This window comes from Erythranthe guttata, chromosome 8 (assembly GCF_056151865.1).
Source record: "Erythranthe guttata isolate IM_541 chromosome 8, IM_541, whole genome shotgun sequence".
NCBI lineage: Eukaryota > Viridiplantae > Streptophyta > Magnoliopsida > Lamiales > Phrymaceae > Erythranthe > Erythranthe guttata.
In genome coordinates this window covers 17,365,654-17,380,297 of record NC_142540.1, presented here as the reverse complement: position 1 = coordinate 17,380,297, position 14,644 = coordinate 17,365,654, and the positions used below count along the sequence as shown (strand labels likewise).

Genomic DNA, 14,644 nt, shown 5'->3' with positions numbered 1-14,644 from the left:
CGTCACGTTCGGTGTGATTTAGGCTTACTAATTGCTGTTAAACAACTTTTAATATTACTTTAATCGTTGTGATTAACGTCCGACATCAGATTCATTATTCATGTAAAAGATTGACCAACCTCATTTTAGGAATATTCTCCTGACCGACTAGTATTTCCTATTTATTATTATTTTATTTTATTTTATTTTATAAATGAAATGCTATTTGCTATCACAAAATTGCTATTCGCAGTTTATAACACAACCACCAAAATTTTTAAAAATATCCAAAAATCACCCAAAACTGCAAATAGCAATTTTGTGATCGCAAATAGCATTTCATTTATAAAATAAAATAAAATAAAATAATAATAAATAGGAAATACTAGTCGGTCAGGAGACCCAAAACTGCAAATAGCAAAAAAAAAAAAAAAAAAACGAAAATTCGAAATCAAGCTTGAAGAAGGGTTGGGCTTCGATTTTTTGATGTAATTTCGACTCTTTTATGTGTAATATGCATTGGGTAGGTCGATTACGAAACCAATTTCATGTTAAAAAACCCTACAAATCGATTCGTAGGGCTTTTTCTTTTCGCAAAAAAATGTTCGAACGCCCAAGGCGTGTACGAACGCTCGGAACTTGGGTGTGCACTGCATGAATGGGCACCCAAGTTGGGCTTTTACGCGTTTTGGAGGGGTATTTTGATTTTTTTTGGAAAGTTTTGGGTTTTAGTGAAATAATTTTTTTTTTTTTGGGTTTTGTTATAAACCGCAAATAGCAATTTTCAAACCGCAAAAAGCAATTCCCTTTTATAATCCTACCAAATTTCATTTGAAAAATCTACCGTTGTCATTCGAAGTAACGGTGGAAATTGGAACGAAATTTTCAAATTTTGGCGTGTCCGATTTTAATATTTCCACATTTTAAACAACATTTATCATTTTGAATCCTGGATTTCGATTTTTTTTTTCTAAAAGAAATTAGAATAAATATTAGATTTCGAATTATGATCCAATTTTAATATTCGAAAATACCAACTTTTTAATAAAAACTACACTTTAAATATCAATGTTATCATATATTTTATATTATAAATGACTAAAAAAATCGAGTTATATTATATTTTGTGGGCCCCTTGGTTTATGGTTTTTCTTTTTTTAATATTCTACTAATAAAATATCAAAAAATACTTTAATAAATATTTATCTTACTTATATAATGACTTTGAAATAAATATATAATTTATAAACTCATTATATATAATTATATGATTTTTAATTATTTTGGCCTTGGGCCCGTCAAAATAGAGTAAAATGGGCTAAGGGTCTGGACTCATGGTTCCCTTTCAGGGCCGGGCTGGCCGGGCCGTGAAAGAAGTGGGCCGTATGGGCTGAGCCCGCGGGCCGTATGGGCCGCCTTTCATTGGCCGCTGGCGGGCCTAAATTATCATAATCAAATTATAGATTGAGGCCCATCATCTATCTATTGGGTTGACTTTTATAGGGCCTTGATTGGATCAACCTAACAAAATATGGAAAAAGTCCAAATTACAGAAAATTAATACTATAAATAAATACATAAACTAATAAAATACATATATATATAAATCAAAGATTAGCTTTGATTAGTCAAAGATTAAATCAATTGTTTTTCTCTTCATAATTGCCATTATTTTCCTCTCTTTTTTTTCCTAAACGCATATATAAACCGTTCGTCTCCAGGAAAAAAATAAAATCAGAAATTAAAAAACCCTAATTACTGGAACAGATTCTCTGCGATTTTTCCGATCATCAGTATCTCCTGTTCAGATTTAATTACGGTTTCGCCTATTTTGGTTCGTCGATCATTTTTCTGTCAGCAAACTGAATTGGGGTTTCCGCTTTGTTCTGGAAGTTCATCACTTATTCGCAGAAACGGTAGGTTTATCGAAGCTAGTTTGATTACTCTTTCAGGGTGTTTATATTCGCATATGGGGTTTTTTTTTAATTGGATCAGCGGATTTTCCGATGATTACTGCCTTCATGAAAAGCAACTGTTGTTTGTGGAAAGTAACTCGATTACTCTATTTTAGGGTTTTTTCTTTCTTGATTTTGGATTAATTGATTTTGTGATGATTGTGGCCGGCTGTTGCAATTCCTTCAATTAATTAGACAAATTCACTTTCAGTGTGCAGCTGCAATTATTTCTGACGAGTAGGGTTTTTGTTTTTTCCTTTGCAGGAAGTTGTCGAATTGTGAAGTAATTTCCTGAGTTAAGTAGTGACTGAAAGTGATGGCAGATTGGGGTAATTTTCTTTACCTAAATTTCACACGAGTTAGCATAATTTTTATTTTTATTTTATTGATTTTACACTGATTTCATCTGTTTTGCTTAATTGCACGGAGTCCCGCGGTTCTGCATTAATAAATTTGTTTTAGTTCACCTGTTTATGTTACGTGTGTTTGTAATTTGTCGTTGCGAAGAATTTACTTGAATAAAATTTATCCGTCCGGGCAGTTGACACTAATAAGAAGACTATTGACTATTGCATTGATTTAGGCTCTTTGTTGGTTGCTCAACTCCTGTTATTGAAATACTTACTGTAAAGTGTCTTTAGAGATTGTGTTCTTGATTCACGCAACATGTAGGATGATTCTTAGCAGGCTTGTCATCACTAAGTACGTTTATAGTTTTGGTAAACCAGAGGAAATTGGAGGATAGGTGTTGTTTTCGGTTGATGTTTTAGACTGCTCGATTAAGAGTGTTATACGAAATTATTGCTTATGGTATTTAGATCAAGTGCCAAACGATAGTCTGCATTTTTCACATGACCTCTTTTTGATGGATTCTAACAATTTTATGGTATTTCAGAGGATGAACCTGTTCCAAATCTTCTTAAGAAGGAAAAGCTGAAGCGTAATTGGGATGATGAAGACTTGGAAGATAACGACATTAAGGATTCTTGGGAAGATGAAGAAGAGCCTGCCCCTGTATGTTTCAATTAGTATTTCTAAATTTATATTTTGTTGTTCAAATATTGATTTCTTAGATATTATCGTCGGTAACTAAATTGCCTTGATCACCTGATTATCGGCTGAGAGTTCTGTTGGAATTTTCGTACCAAGTGAAGTGGGAATAACAATATGTTTCTTCCCTTCCTGTATATTGATAAGTTATTAACTGTGCAACATAGAAATATCACAGAATCCATAAAATTCAATCTCTTATGTTTTGGTGAACGATCGATTTTCTTTATTATAGTTTTGAAGTATAAACTATTATGAGTATGCAATATTTGGCCTTTGGTCCTTATTGGTTTCATGGCAGAATATCATTTGGGAATCGGTCTATTTTACCTTATTCATTGCCCTCATTTTTTTTCTAGAAATTGCGTACTTGCCAGAACTCCATATGTTTGAAATGTCACCTAATATAAGTTAAGTAGAAAGTTGTTGAAATTGTTTGCTATATGTTTCTTGGTTAGGAGACGTGCTCAAGTGTGAAGCCTTGTAGTCATTCAATAGTGTTCGAAATATATTTTGGTGCATGTTTACTCTTTCTTTACTGAAATATTTTTGTTTTCCCTCCAAATAATTATCAGGCACCTAAAGCTGAACCTCTTCCTGAAAAATCCCCTCCTAAGAAGACAACAGCAGCAAAACCAGTTGAAAAGAAAGGGAAAGCCATTGAAGCTCCAAAGGAGGCACCGTTAGATCCTGTAGAAGAAAAACTTCGTCAGCAGAGGTTGGTTTTTCGATATTTTTAGAATTGTTTTCGAGAATTAGTTGCATTGACCTTTTCAAACCATATATGGATTTAAAAGTGGTTGTGCTGATTTTTTGAAGGCTTGTCGAAGAAGCTGATTATAAGGCAACTGCAGAATTGTTTGGCAAGAAGGGCGATGAAAAAACTCTTGATAATTTTATCCCTAAATCCGAAAGCGACTTTGCAGAATACGCTGAACTTATTGCTAATCAGCTTCGCCCCTTCGAGGTTTGTGACATTTAGTTCTTTTTTTTTATTTGTCCGGGGGTTATATTTTATTATTTTTTTTCTTTCTGCTGACTTATTTTTATCTATATATTTTACAGAAAAGCTATCATTATATTGGGTTACTGAAGGCCGTAATGAGACTGTCGTTGACTTCTTTGAAAGGCGCAGATGTCAAAGAAGTTGCTTCTTCTGTTACTGCAATTGCAAACGAAAAGATCAAGGCGGAGAAAGAAGCTAATGCCGGCAAGAAGAAAGGTACACTATGATTCTTTGCTTTATTATTACAGATTTATTGGCCTGGCTATGTTTTCCGATTGAGTATATCAATTTGATTTTTTATTTATTTAATTTTTTGAAGGTGGAAAGAAGAAACAGCTGCATGTTGGCAAGACTGAAGATGACGTGGCGGTCGATACTATGGATGATTACGATGATTACGATTTCATGTGAGCAGGATATTCTTATGTCCAACAGTACATGGTTTATTTATATAGCAATTAGAAAGAGTGGGAAAATATAAAAGAGAATTAGGGCAGGTTATTATTTCTCCCTATTTAGGAGATGGATTCAGTAATGTCCACCTGTCCGTTTTTTCCGTTTTTGGGGTTCGAAAAATAATATTAATGTTTTCGTTTTTTTGATGTGGGTTTTCACCGTTTTTCTTTTGGAGCTTATTGGTACTCGTTTGTTGATCGAAGATATTTGAATATAAAAGGAAGTACGAAGCCTATACACATAATCCATTTGTAACAAAAGAAGTCGCAATTCGATATACGTCACAATCGATTTATCGTTTAATTAACTCAAAATCAGAGCGATTATTTATTTAGTTGACCTTAATAATGAAATGAAATCAAGATACGATTTTCCGGGGTTCTTTTTCATCCTTGCAATAGTTTATGCATTGTTCTACATAGTCGAAACAAATTTCCTCTTCATCTTTACAACACCAACAATCTGTATGACCTATACATTCAGCAGCACGGAAACAAGTAGGAGTTTCTTCTTGTCCATCAACACCTGTTGAATTTAGATCGAAAAAAATACGAGTAAGATACATTTTTTTCCTCAAAAAAAATCAAAATCTCGTTTCGTATTTGGATTTTTAGTACTACAATGTTTCAAGAATTGTAAAATTGGGAAAAAAAATGATATAAAATAATGTTTCACTAAAGTGGTTTAAAAATTAGAACTTACATTCATGAAAAACGAAGAGGGCAACAATGGTCACAGAGAAGAAAACAAAACGAGCGATATTGCAAAAAGCCATTGATATATTTGCCAAATAATTGCATAATAAATCTCCGATCGTGAGTCTCTATCCAATTTATAGATGTCACACCAGTAACAAATAAGATTTCATTACAAATTATTTGGTGGATATGATAAATTCAAATCTGCTATATATAATCTGATACACCTCACTTGAATTATATACATGGAAAATAAGGATTAGGATTTTGCATTATTAATTTATTAACATTGTTAATAACATTTTATTAATCTTATAAAGGGGGTTGACTACCAAATGGATTTATATATTGAAAAGGGATAAAAGTTATATTTGCAATTCGGATTTTATAGATATATATGATTATATAAATAAGAATTATAGTTTCTATTTAAGTGTTTGTTCTTTTATTGCAAATAAAAATAGACAATTAATTTCAGTTAAATGTTTATTTTTCCTATTTTGGCTTATCACAATTATATAATCCTCCCTCCATTCCTAAATAATTGTCACTTTTCATTTTTCACAAAGATTAAGAAACTCAATAAATATATGTTCATTTTAGAAAAATCATATAAAAATGACTAAAACAACCTTTAATATTTAATAATTTATAAGGGAAAATTAATGAATAGAGTTTCATTAATAAGGTTAAAACAGGAAAAATGCATTTAATGCAGTATTGAAAATCTAAAATGATAGATAATATAGAAAAAAAATATTTTTAAAAAGAGACAGTTATTGTGGAACAGAGGGAGTATTATATATTCTAGATATTTTACTTGTTACTATCACTTTAATATAGAAAACACGGTCACTTTTTTTTTTCTTTTCAAAAATATATATTTTTTTAAATGAAAACGAAAACAAGACTCGATAATCGGGCCTAAAAATATTGGGCCTTAGATAGGTTATATATGTGAAAAGGCAGAAAAATTATGTCCACAATTGTAAAATTATATATTCTAGATATTTTACTAATTACGAGTTCAATTTATTTTCCTCAAAAGTTACAAATGTTATGTTTTTCATTTGGTATAGTGTTTTCGTCGAAAGAGAGATTATTCAATAAATAATTCGTAAAAAATAAATTCGCACTTCGACACACGTCACAATCCATTTATCGTTTTATTAATTAATTCATAATTCAGAACAATTATTTTTATTGCTTTACCCTAAACAAGAAAAACGAAATCAAGACACAATTTTCCGGTGACGTTTCCCCGGGAAGCAAACGTCTTCACATTGTTCCCTATAGTCGTAAGAATCGTCGGTATACCGACACGTATAACAAGGTTGATGTTTATTATTTGATGAACAATCTTGACGTTCGTAACAGTAATCTAGCACTTGTTTGCTATTACCAACACCTGTTGAATTTAAATTGAAAAAAAAATATATCAATTAAAAATATGTTCAACAATTATATAGATGGTACGCATGGTGAAATCGAAACACATCAAATAGTTTTAGAACGTATAGTCCCATATAAAATAAAGAGGTTTGAAATGCGAAACAATATACATAATCTGATAATAGAAAGAAAAAAAAATTAATCAGAACTTACATTCACTGGAAATGAAGAGGGTAACAAGAGCCATACAGAAAATAAAACGAGCGATATTGCAAGAAGCCATTGTATTATTTTTTTTTAACAAATAGTTGTAGAATGAATTGATAGGGTGAATTTGGGTCCTAATTTATAGATGTGAGATGATCATTTCATAGTAACAAGAAATAATATTTCACTACGATTGCTAAAATTTCATTACAATTAGTTGCTATACATAATTATAAAAATATGTTAATATATGGAATGCATTATCTATCACTTGAATTAAATGAAGAAATGAAGGAATAAGATTTCAGTTTGCTAAAATTTCATTATAATTGTTTGTATACTCATTCTAGAAGGCAAAGTCACTTTCCTTTTTTTCTTTTCTTTTCTTTTCTTTTTTATTTAATATTTTTTTTTTTTTTTGAAAAATTAAATGAAAACAAGAATCCGAAAATCGGGCCTCAGATTGAGTAAATTTGTGAATAGAATAAAGGCTCCAATCTCATTTGAATTAGCAGCCCAAACAGAAAAAGGGTAAATAACAAAAACCCCCCTGAACTTAGACTAAATAACGAAAAAATGCCCCTTCCTATCCGTAGTAAGCAAAATCCCTCTCTAATTAACCGTCGATCGAGTTTTTTAACTGAAAATATCAAAATGTGTACTGTATATTATACTTTTTAAATAGGTGAGAAATGTACGAAAATGTATGAAATTTTGTAAAGTCTATTTCTTGAAATCAAAACAATTCCGTGAAAAGTCGCATCATAAGGGGTTAGTGTATGACATAAACAAAACTCAGGAATTTTTGGTAACTACGAATAAGTGGGGGGTGTTTTGACTTATTTAGCCTAATTGCTTCACAGGTCATTTTCTCTCTCAACACGGTGTCGTTTTAAACAGTGCAGATAAAAATTGCTTCACAGGTCATTTTCTCTCTCAACACGGTGTCGTTTTAAACAGTGCAGATAAAAATTGCTGAATGGAATCCGGAAAAAAAAGGATTTAACAATTTAATTAGCCATGGCACAGAGGAATCGAAGCTTCTCCTTCATCGCTTCAATTGGCAGATAATTTTTTGCCATCTCCCCCCTCGGTAAGCAACATTTTCTCAGCATAAAATTTCCTGACTAATAGTTCAGAGTAGAAAACGGGTCGGGTCGGATCGGATCGGCCATTGTGTTGGGTCCGGGTTGAAAGTGAAGTTTGCAGTGATAAGTTAGTATTGTTTGATTATTTTCACCATAACATCCATTTAGTTCTACATTTTTTGAAAATTAATTTTGGGCATTTTATTTAGGAAAATAAATCATGTAATCACAATCACCCACTATATTTTATTTATTTACAATTTTATTCTATTTTGGATGCTCAAATGCTCAAACGTTTGTCTAAATCAGGAAGAACAAACTGTGTTGGTTGCTATCGAAATGAAGTAACTGCAGCGTCCGAGAGCTCCGGTAGTGCTTGTTATACGATGATTTTACGAGCGGCCGATCTTTCGCTTGTGTCTATTTAAAGAGGGGGAATTACGGTATGTACGCGTAAGTTTGCACCGATTTCACATTTGATCCTCGTGTTCACAATAAAACACATTTGGTCCCTCATGTTTGAATAATTTAACACTTTTGGTCATTTCCGTCTATTTACGTTTAGTCTGTCAGTGAAGGGACACACTTGATTCCGTTAGTTTTAACGAGAAATTGACGGAAATGACTAAAATTATTGAATCTTTGAAACATGAGGGACTAAATATGTATTTTGTGAACATGAGGACCAAATGTGAAATCGATGCAAACTTGAGGGACGGAAACTGTTTTTTTCCCGTTTCAAGATTATATATTCTCAACTCTTCGAATTTGCATGAACTTCAGGTATATACAATTTTTTTCTTACTATACGCACATTGTTTTAGGATCACATTACGGTACCTGGACTTGGAGAATGAAAAGGTTCGACAAATTTCTCACTTTATCGTTGCTTCATAGGCAGTTAGCGGTAAGTTTTATATGTTCAATAATTGGCTGATTTCGCATCGGTTTCATTTTATGAGTGTGATTAGTCTTGATGTATATTTATATATTAGTAAATGGTGAAATTACAGTTTATACCCCTAAAGTTTACACCGATTTCACATTTGGTCCCTCAAGTTCACAAAAAAACACATTTGGTCCCTCATGTTCCAATAATTTAACACCTTTGGTCATTTCCGTCAATTTACAGTTAGTCCGTCAGTTAAGGCAGTAATGGACACACGTTTGATTCCGTTAGTTTTAACGGGTAATTGACGGAAATGACTATAAGTGCTGAATTTTCGAAACACAAGTGACCAAATGTGATTTTTGTGAATATAGAGGACCAAATATGAAATCGGTGCAAACTTGAGGGACAAAATTTGTATTTTTCCCATTAGTTAATCAAAGCTATTTTTTCAAATGATAGCATGATTTGAGTCTCATAATTTGTCTGGCAATTTGTTCGATAATATCGATCAAACAAAAAAAAGGCTTGATATGATATCTACTACAAGTCTATAACAAAGTTTTCACATCGTGAATGGAATGACGAATATAACCCTCTATTGTGTGGCATATGGTTTTGGTGCAAGAAAACGAGCCTCGGTGTACATCCCAGAAGAAGATGAAGATGAAATTACTCTTCAGTCCTTACTAATCCAGCACATTCGCCTGCTATTAAGGTTAGTTGTGTCCGTCTATTCTCAAAACTTTTTATTGGATATTCATATTTATTTATACACCAACCGGAAAATTAAGCAACCGAAACCGATAAACTTGAAAGGCACAAGCCGTGAATAAATACTAGAACTATTACCATTTGATTTTTTTTTTTAATTCAAGTATCAAAATGGTTACTGCTAAATAGTAAATATTCCCGCCAACCTGAAAATTAAGCGACGGAAACCGATAAACTTAGATAGAGGCACAAGCTTCGAAAAAAACTTTAATTTTTTATTAATCCTCTTGTGATATTGAAAAAAAAATAATACTTGGACATACGTCGTAACTAAATCGTTAATTTTAATTAGAACAATTGTTTAATTTTCATTATCATCCTCAACAATGAAACGAAAATCAAGACACGATTTTTCGTGGGTTTTTCTTCTTCTCCGCGCAATATTTCAAACACTGTAGTCTATACTCGTAACAATGGTCATCGTAATCGCAGCACCAACAGTCATCAGTGAAGTCTCCACAATTAAAATCACGGGAATAGTAACAATCATGGAATACTGGCGCTCTTTTGACAACTTTTGCTAAGGTTTCTTTGCTATCATCGACACCTATAAAATTCCAAATCGGGAAAAAAATTAAATTAAATTAAATAAAAAATACGTTCAGCTATCAATTCAAAATACGTAAACTAAAACTAGAACTTACATTCATGAGGAACGAAGAGGGCAACGAGGGTTATAGAGAAAAAAATAAAACGAGCAATATTGTAAGAAGCCATCAAAATGTTTGCTCGATAATTGCAGAATGATTTTCATCTGGTGAGTTTGGATGCTAATTTATAGATGTGAGATAAACATATTCTAGTAAGTAATAGAATTTTATTGCGATTGTTTGTTCGTACGTAATTAATTCGAATATGCTAGAATCCAGTCAAACATAAATAATTTGTGAATAGACTAGAATAAAAGCTCCAAATTGTATTTCAATAATATTTTGTTAATTAAGATTTTATTAACTGTGAAATTGTGTATCTTTGACTACCTCACATATTTAGATATGGAATGGAATATAATTTTATTCAGGATTTAATATATATAAAATTAATTTAAATAAAAATAAAAATTTATATATGTTCGTATAAGGCATATTTATAAATATACCCCTATAATCTTAATATTTACACGTTTTCCCCAAACTCTCGACTCCCCATTTTTGGAATATGCCATTTCCCCGTGTCACCATTTTTGTGTCCGTAGCAAGTGCTACGTAGTGTAAATTTATGTACGCGTATATAGGATATAACTCGACTGGATGATTCAGCAATAAATTCAAAACAAAAACTCAAAGCCCAAATTTTATTTTATTTTAAATTTTTTCTCGGCTAGTGATAGAAGATAAATAAAATTCAAAATGAACGAAATTTTACGAACTCAAACAATCATGCTATCGAATAATACACTATTCGTTTTCCGTCCTTTTTTTTTTTCATTACGCAATACAATCGTATCTTCAAAATCAAACATTCTCCACTATTTTTTAATTCAGTACCAACAAATGATGTAAGAACACACGAAAGTTACAGAATCTCAAATTATACGGAAAAAAAGAAGATAAAAATTACAAAATCTCAACGCTTATCGTTCTTCACCTTGCCCTTCCTTTTATCTCGTTTAGTCTGTTGCTTCGGGCGAGATCTCTGCTTCGGAGCCTTCTTTAGAAGCTTCTTCTTGATCACAGGAATATTCTGTTTGCTCTTCTCAAACCCTTCACCCGTTGTTTGACTTCTTCCCATTTCTGACTTATCGACCGGATCGTCTTCCTCTCGCGCTATTTCACTTGTTACAACCGTCACTTGTACGTCACCATTGTCGTATTTCATCATTCCTTTCAAAATAAGAAACAACATAATTTATTTAAAAAAATGCTCAAAAACCGGGTCTCATACGATACATCCATACCATTCTCATATATGTATATGACATAGCGATTTTTAGTGCACATAATCCTAACGAAACCCTATCGAGAAAATAAAATACTCGATTCCACGTTTCTTGAAACAATAGAATTACATTTTACATGCGTAAGAATATATATTATGTCAGTGGATACAGATTGGACATAAAACCTGAAACCGACGGAGCTGGTTCGATATCCTCATCGTGTTCACTCTCCTCGTCGACCTCTGCAGCAACTGCACCGGCCTCCGGTGGAGCTCCACCGTATATAACAAAATCTCTATCCAATTTTATCTGAAATAGAACTTGTAATAATAAATAATTTTATATTACCAAAAAAAAAACGGAACAATAATAGCAACTGGCTTAACATAATAGCAGCTACAATCAAACCGGGTTTTTTCGATATAGACGTATATAGGTCAACATACTTTACACACACACATCCACATGTATATGTGTGTGATTGTGCGTAAATCAAAGATGAAAAACTAGTTACAATCAAACCGGTTTTTTTCTCAATAGTAGCTACAATCAAACCGACACATTTACACACACACATCCACAGGTGTACGTGTGTGATTGTGTGTAAACCAATGATGAAAAACTAGTTACAATCAAACCGATTTTTTTCTTTTCAATAGCAGCTACAATCAAACCGGTTTTTTTCAACATAGACGTATATAGGTCAATACATATTTTACACACACACACACACACACACACATCCACATGTATATGTGTGTGATTGTGTGTAAATGAAAAGTGAAAAACTAGTTAAGCACATTTCACATGGTGTTAACACTGTAGTGATTATATGAAAATTATGTTCAGCAAATTCAAAATCAATAGTAAAAATAACAGAAAACTCAAAACCCTAAATACTCAGATAAATATTTCAACGGTGCAACCTTTTTGCGCCGCTCGATTCGCTTCCGCCGCTCTGCTTCTTCCTGCTGCTGCACAGCCTCTTTTCTCCTCTTCTTCTTCCTCTTGTGGAAGCCAGTCACATAATCTCTGCGCAGCACAGAAATAAATACCACGAATAGAAAAAAAAAAATGAAATTGAAAATTGAAGTTCAGATTTGATGATAAGAAATTGGGGGAAAACGAAACGGAATCTAAGTACTTTAGGTCTTTTTCGCTGAACGATAGAGCGAGAGTTTTGTTCCTGAGGGCCCTCTTTTTTATGTGGTGGGCTCTGACGTGAACAGATCCGGCGCCGCCGTCTTCCGCCGCCGCCGCATCCATGGCTGTGTTTCCGTTTCGCAGTGTCGCTGAGCCAAACCCTCGATTTTGTTATATTTCGTTGGAGTGGTGTTCAAAATAGAGTGGCAGCTTCGGGTTGTTGTACCGTCTGCTCTTTTTGTTGTCCCTCGCTTGCTTTCAACACTTCTCTGCTTTTGACCTACTTTTTTTTTTTTTTTTATTTTTTTTTCTTTTTCCAAATCTAAATATTCGAAATTAAATATAAAATAGGGTAAATTACAAAAAACCCATGAACTTAGGCTAAACAACAAAAAATACCCCAATCTATTCGTAATTACCAAAAACTCCTGAGGTTTGTTTACGCCTTACACCAACCCCTTACTCTGTGACTTTTCACGGATTTTTTTAATGCTAGGGAATAGATTTTATACAATTTCAGATATTTTCTTTTATTTCTCTACCTATTTAACAGAAGGTATAATAGATTGTACACATTTTCTATTAAAAAACTCGATCAACGGTTAATCAGAGGGGAATTTTGGTTATTACGGATATAGGGGAGTATTTTTCGTAATTTAGCCTAAGTTCAGGGGGTTTTCGTAAAAATAAATATTGTTGAAGTAAAATTGATGAATGCGTTTCAATTAAAAATAGATTAATACAATAAAGAATTATTTGTTATATATATTCTACATACTTTATACAGTAGAACTTCTATAAATTAATACTCGATGAATTAATAACCTTGATTAAATAATATTTTCTCTCGGTCCCGACTCGGTGAAAATGTGTTAAATTATTAACTCGATAATTTAATAATTCGCTAAAGTAATAGAATTTATTTAGTACCGACTGTATTAATTTATAGAAGTTTAACTGTATTTCGACCTTTGAATTTGGGCCGATTTTCCATTTTATTATGGACACACACACACATACATTCTCGGACAAAAAAATAAATTACTTGAAGTTTGTATAATTGATTTTAAATTACATTTGCTTGGTAACTAACAAAATTTTGCTTATATATAGATCGAGTTGCGTTTTGTTGTTGCAATGATGTGACATCCCATATTCGATTAACATGTAGAAATTATCGAATAAATAATTTGTAAAAAAAATAATAATAATAATAATTCGGACATCGACATAAGTCACAATCCATTTATAATTCTCTTAGTACATAGTTAGAAAATTTATTGATTTCGTTAAAACCAGAATGAAATCAAGACACGACTTTTTTGGGATGTTTAGCCGATGTGCACGCCCGTTTACATTGTTTTTCGTAGTCGAAACAATAGTCATTATATATGCAGCACCAACATTCGTCAATCCCACATACCGATTGGGTACAATCGAAAATAATTTGTTTTTCTCCATCAGCTTTTGCTAAGATCTTTCTGCTATTATCAACACCTGTGAATCCAAATTGAAAAAAAAAATTAAAAATTTACAACGTCAGTAGATGCTACACAAGATGAAAAACATCAAGTAATTTTGCATTGTATATTTACACGTGATCAATGCACATGTAAACGGAAAAATTATATCTGATGTAGCATCAAATAAATTAAGCCCAGTGCAACTAATAATAAGTTTCTCGTATAAATTAGATGGAACTTACATTCATGAGGAACGAAGAGGGCAATAAGAATTGCAGATACGAAAATAAAACGAGCAATATTGTAAGAAGCCATTGAAATTTTTGCTTAATTACTGTGGAATGAATTGCATTGTGAGTTTATATTCCTATTTATAGCTGTCAAACAACTGTGTTTACTGCTAATTTGGTTAAATAATTCAATTGCAATAATCATTATGATTATTTGATTCATATAATTAATTCAAATATGCGAATATATGGTGTATGCATTACTATTTGATACTATTTATAATTAATTCAAATCTGATAATTAAGATGGTATATACATAATCAGTCAAATGACAAATCTGATAATATATGGATGCATTATATCACTTAAATCGGATTGAGCATGACCTTGAATTATTAATTGTGTTTTTGCTAATTCTTAATTGTGCATGAATT

General features: G+C 32.1%; 2 protein-coding genes and 5 long non-coding RNA genes across 7 annotated transcripts; 3 read left to right on the top strand and 4 right to left on the bottom strand.

The window, feature by feature from the left end:
* Positions 1-1,577: 1,577 nt before the first annotated feature.
* LOC105951490 (uncharacterized) lies at positions 1,578-4,592 on the top strand. Its single transcript, XM_012974946.2, has 7 exons — positions 1,578-1,895; positions 2,199-2,263; positions 2,830-2,948; positions 3,560-3,702; positions 3,804-3,951; positions 4,050-4,206; positions 4,310-4,592. The coding sequence occupies exons 2-7, from the start codon at positions 2,251-2,253 to the stop codon at positions 4,399-4,401; spliced, it is 672 nt and encodes a 223-aa protein (XP_012830400.1). The 5' UTR covers positions 1,578-1,895; positions 2,199-2,250; the 3' UTR covers positions 4,402-4,592.
* Positions 4,593-4,716: 124 nt separating this feature from the next.
* Positions 4,717-5,249, bottom strand: LOC148768670 (uncharacterized). The gene is made up of 2 exons (XR_016033203.1): positions 5,149-5,249; positions 4,717-4,971 (listed from the first exon to the last, which is right to left on the bottom strand). It is a non-coding gene; the product is annotated as an uncharacterized LOC148768670 (long non-coding RNA).
* Positions 5,250-6,280: 1,031 nt separating this feature from the next.
* Positions 6,281-6,853, bottom strand: LOC148768669 (uncharacterized). Its single transcript, XR_016032879.1, has 2 exons — positions 6,750-6,853; positions 6,281-6,552 (listed from the first exon to the last, which is right to left on the bottom strand). It is a non-coding gene; the product is annotated as an uncharacterized LOC148768669 (long non-coding RNA).
* An 803-nt stretch (positions 6,854-7,656) lies between these two features.
* LOC105951489 (uncharacterized) lies at positions 7,657-9,176 on the top strand. The gene is made up of 3 exons (XR_016033205.1): positions 7,657-7,836; positions 8,141-8,274; positions 8,615-9,176. It is a non-coding gene; the product is annotated as an uncharacterized LOC105951489 (long non-coding RNA).
* Positions 9,177-9,295: 119 nt separating this feature from the next.
* LOC148768667 (uncharacterized) lies at positions 9,296-14,422 on the top strand. Its single transcript, XR_016033207.1, has 2 exons — positions 9,296-9,438; positions 14,211-14,422. It is a non-coding gene; the product is annotated as an uncharacterized LOC148768667 (long non-coding RNA).
* LOC105951488 (ribosomal RNA-processing protein) lies at positions 10,854-12,834 on the bottom strand. The gene is made up of 4 exons (XM_012974945.2): positions 12,518-12,834; positions 12,300-12,405; positions 11,559-11,682; positions 10,854-11,317 (listed from the first exon to the last, which is right to left on the bottom strand). The coding sequence occupies exons 1-4, from the start codon at positions 12,637-12,639 to the stop codon at positions 11,061-11,063; spliced, it is 609 nt and encodes a 202-aa protein (XP_012830399.1). The 5' UTR covers positions 12,640-12,834; the 3' UTR covers positions 10,854-11,060.
* Positions 13,742-14,327, bottom strand: LOC148768668 (uncharacterized). The gene is made up of 2 exons (XR_016033206.1): positions 14,222-14,327; positions 13,742-14,013 (listed from the first exon to the last, which is right to left on the bottom strand). It is a non-coding gene; the product is annotated as an uncharacterized LOC148768668 (long non-coding RNA).
* Positions 14,423-14,644: the final 222 nt, after the last annotated feature.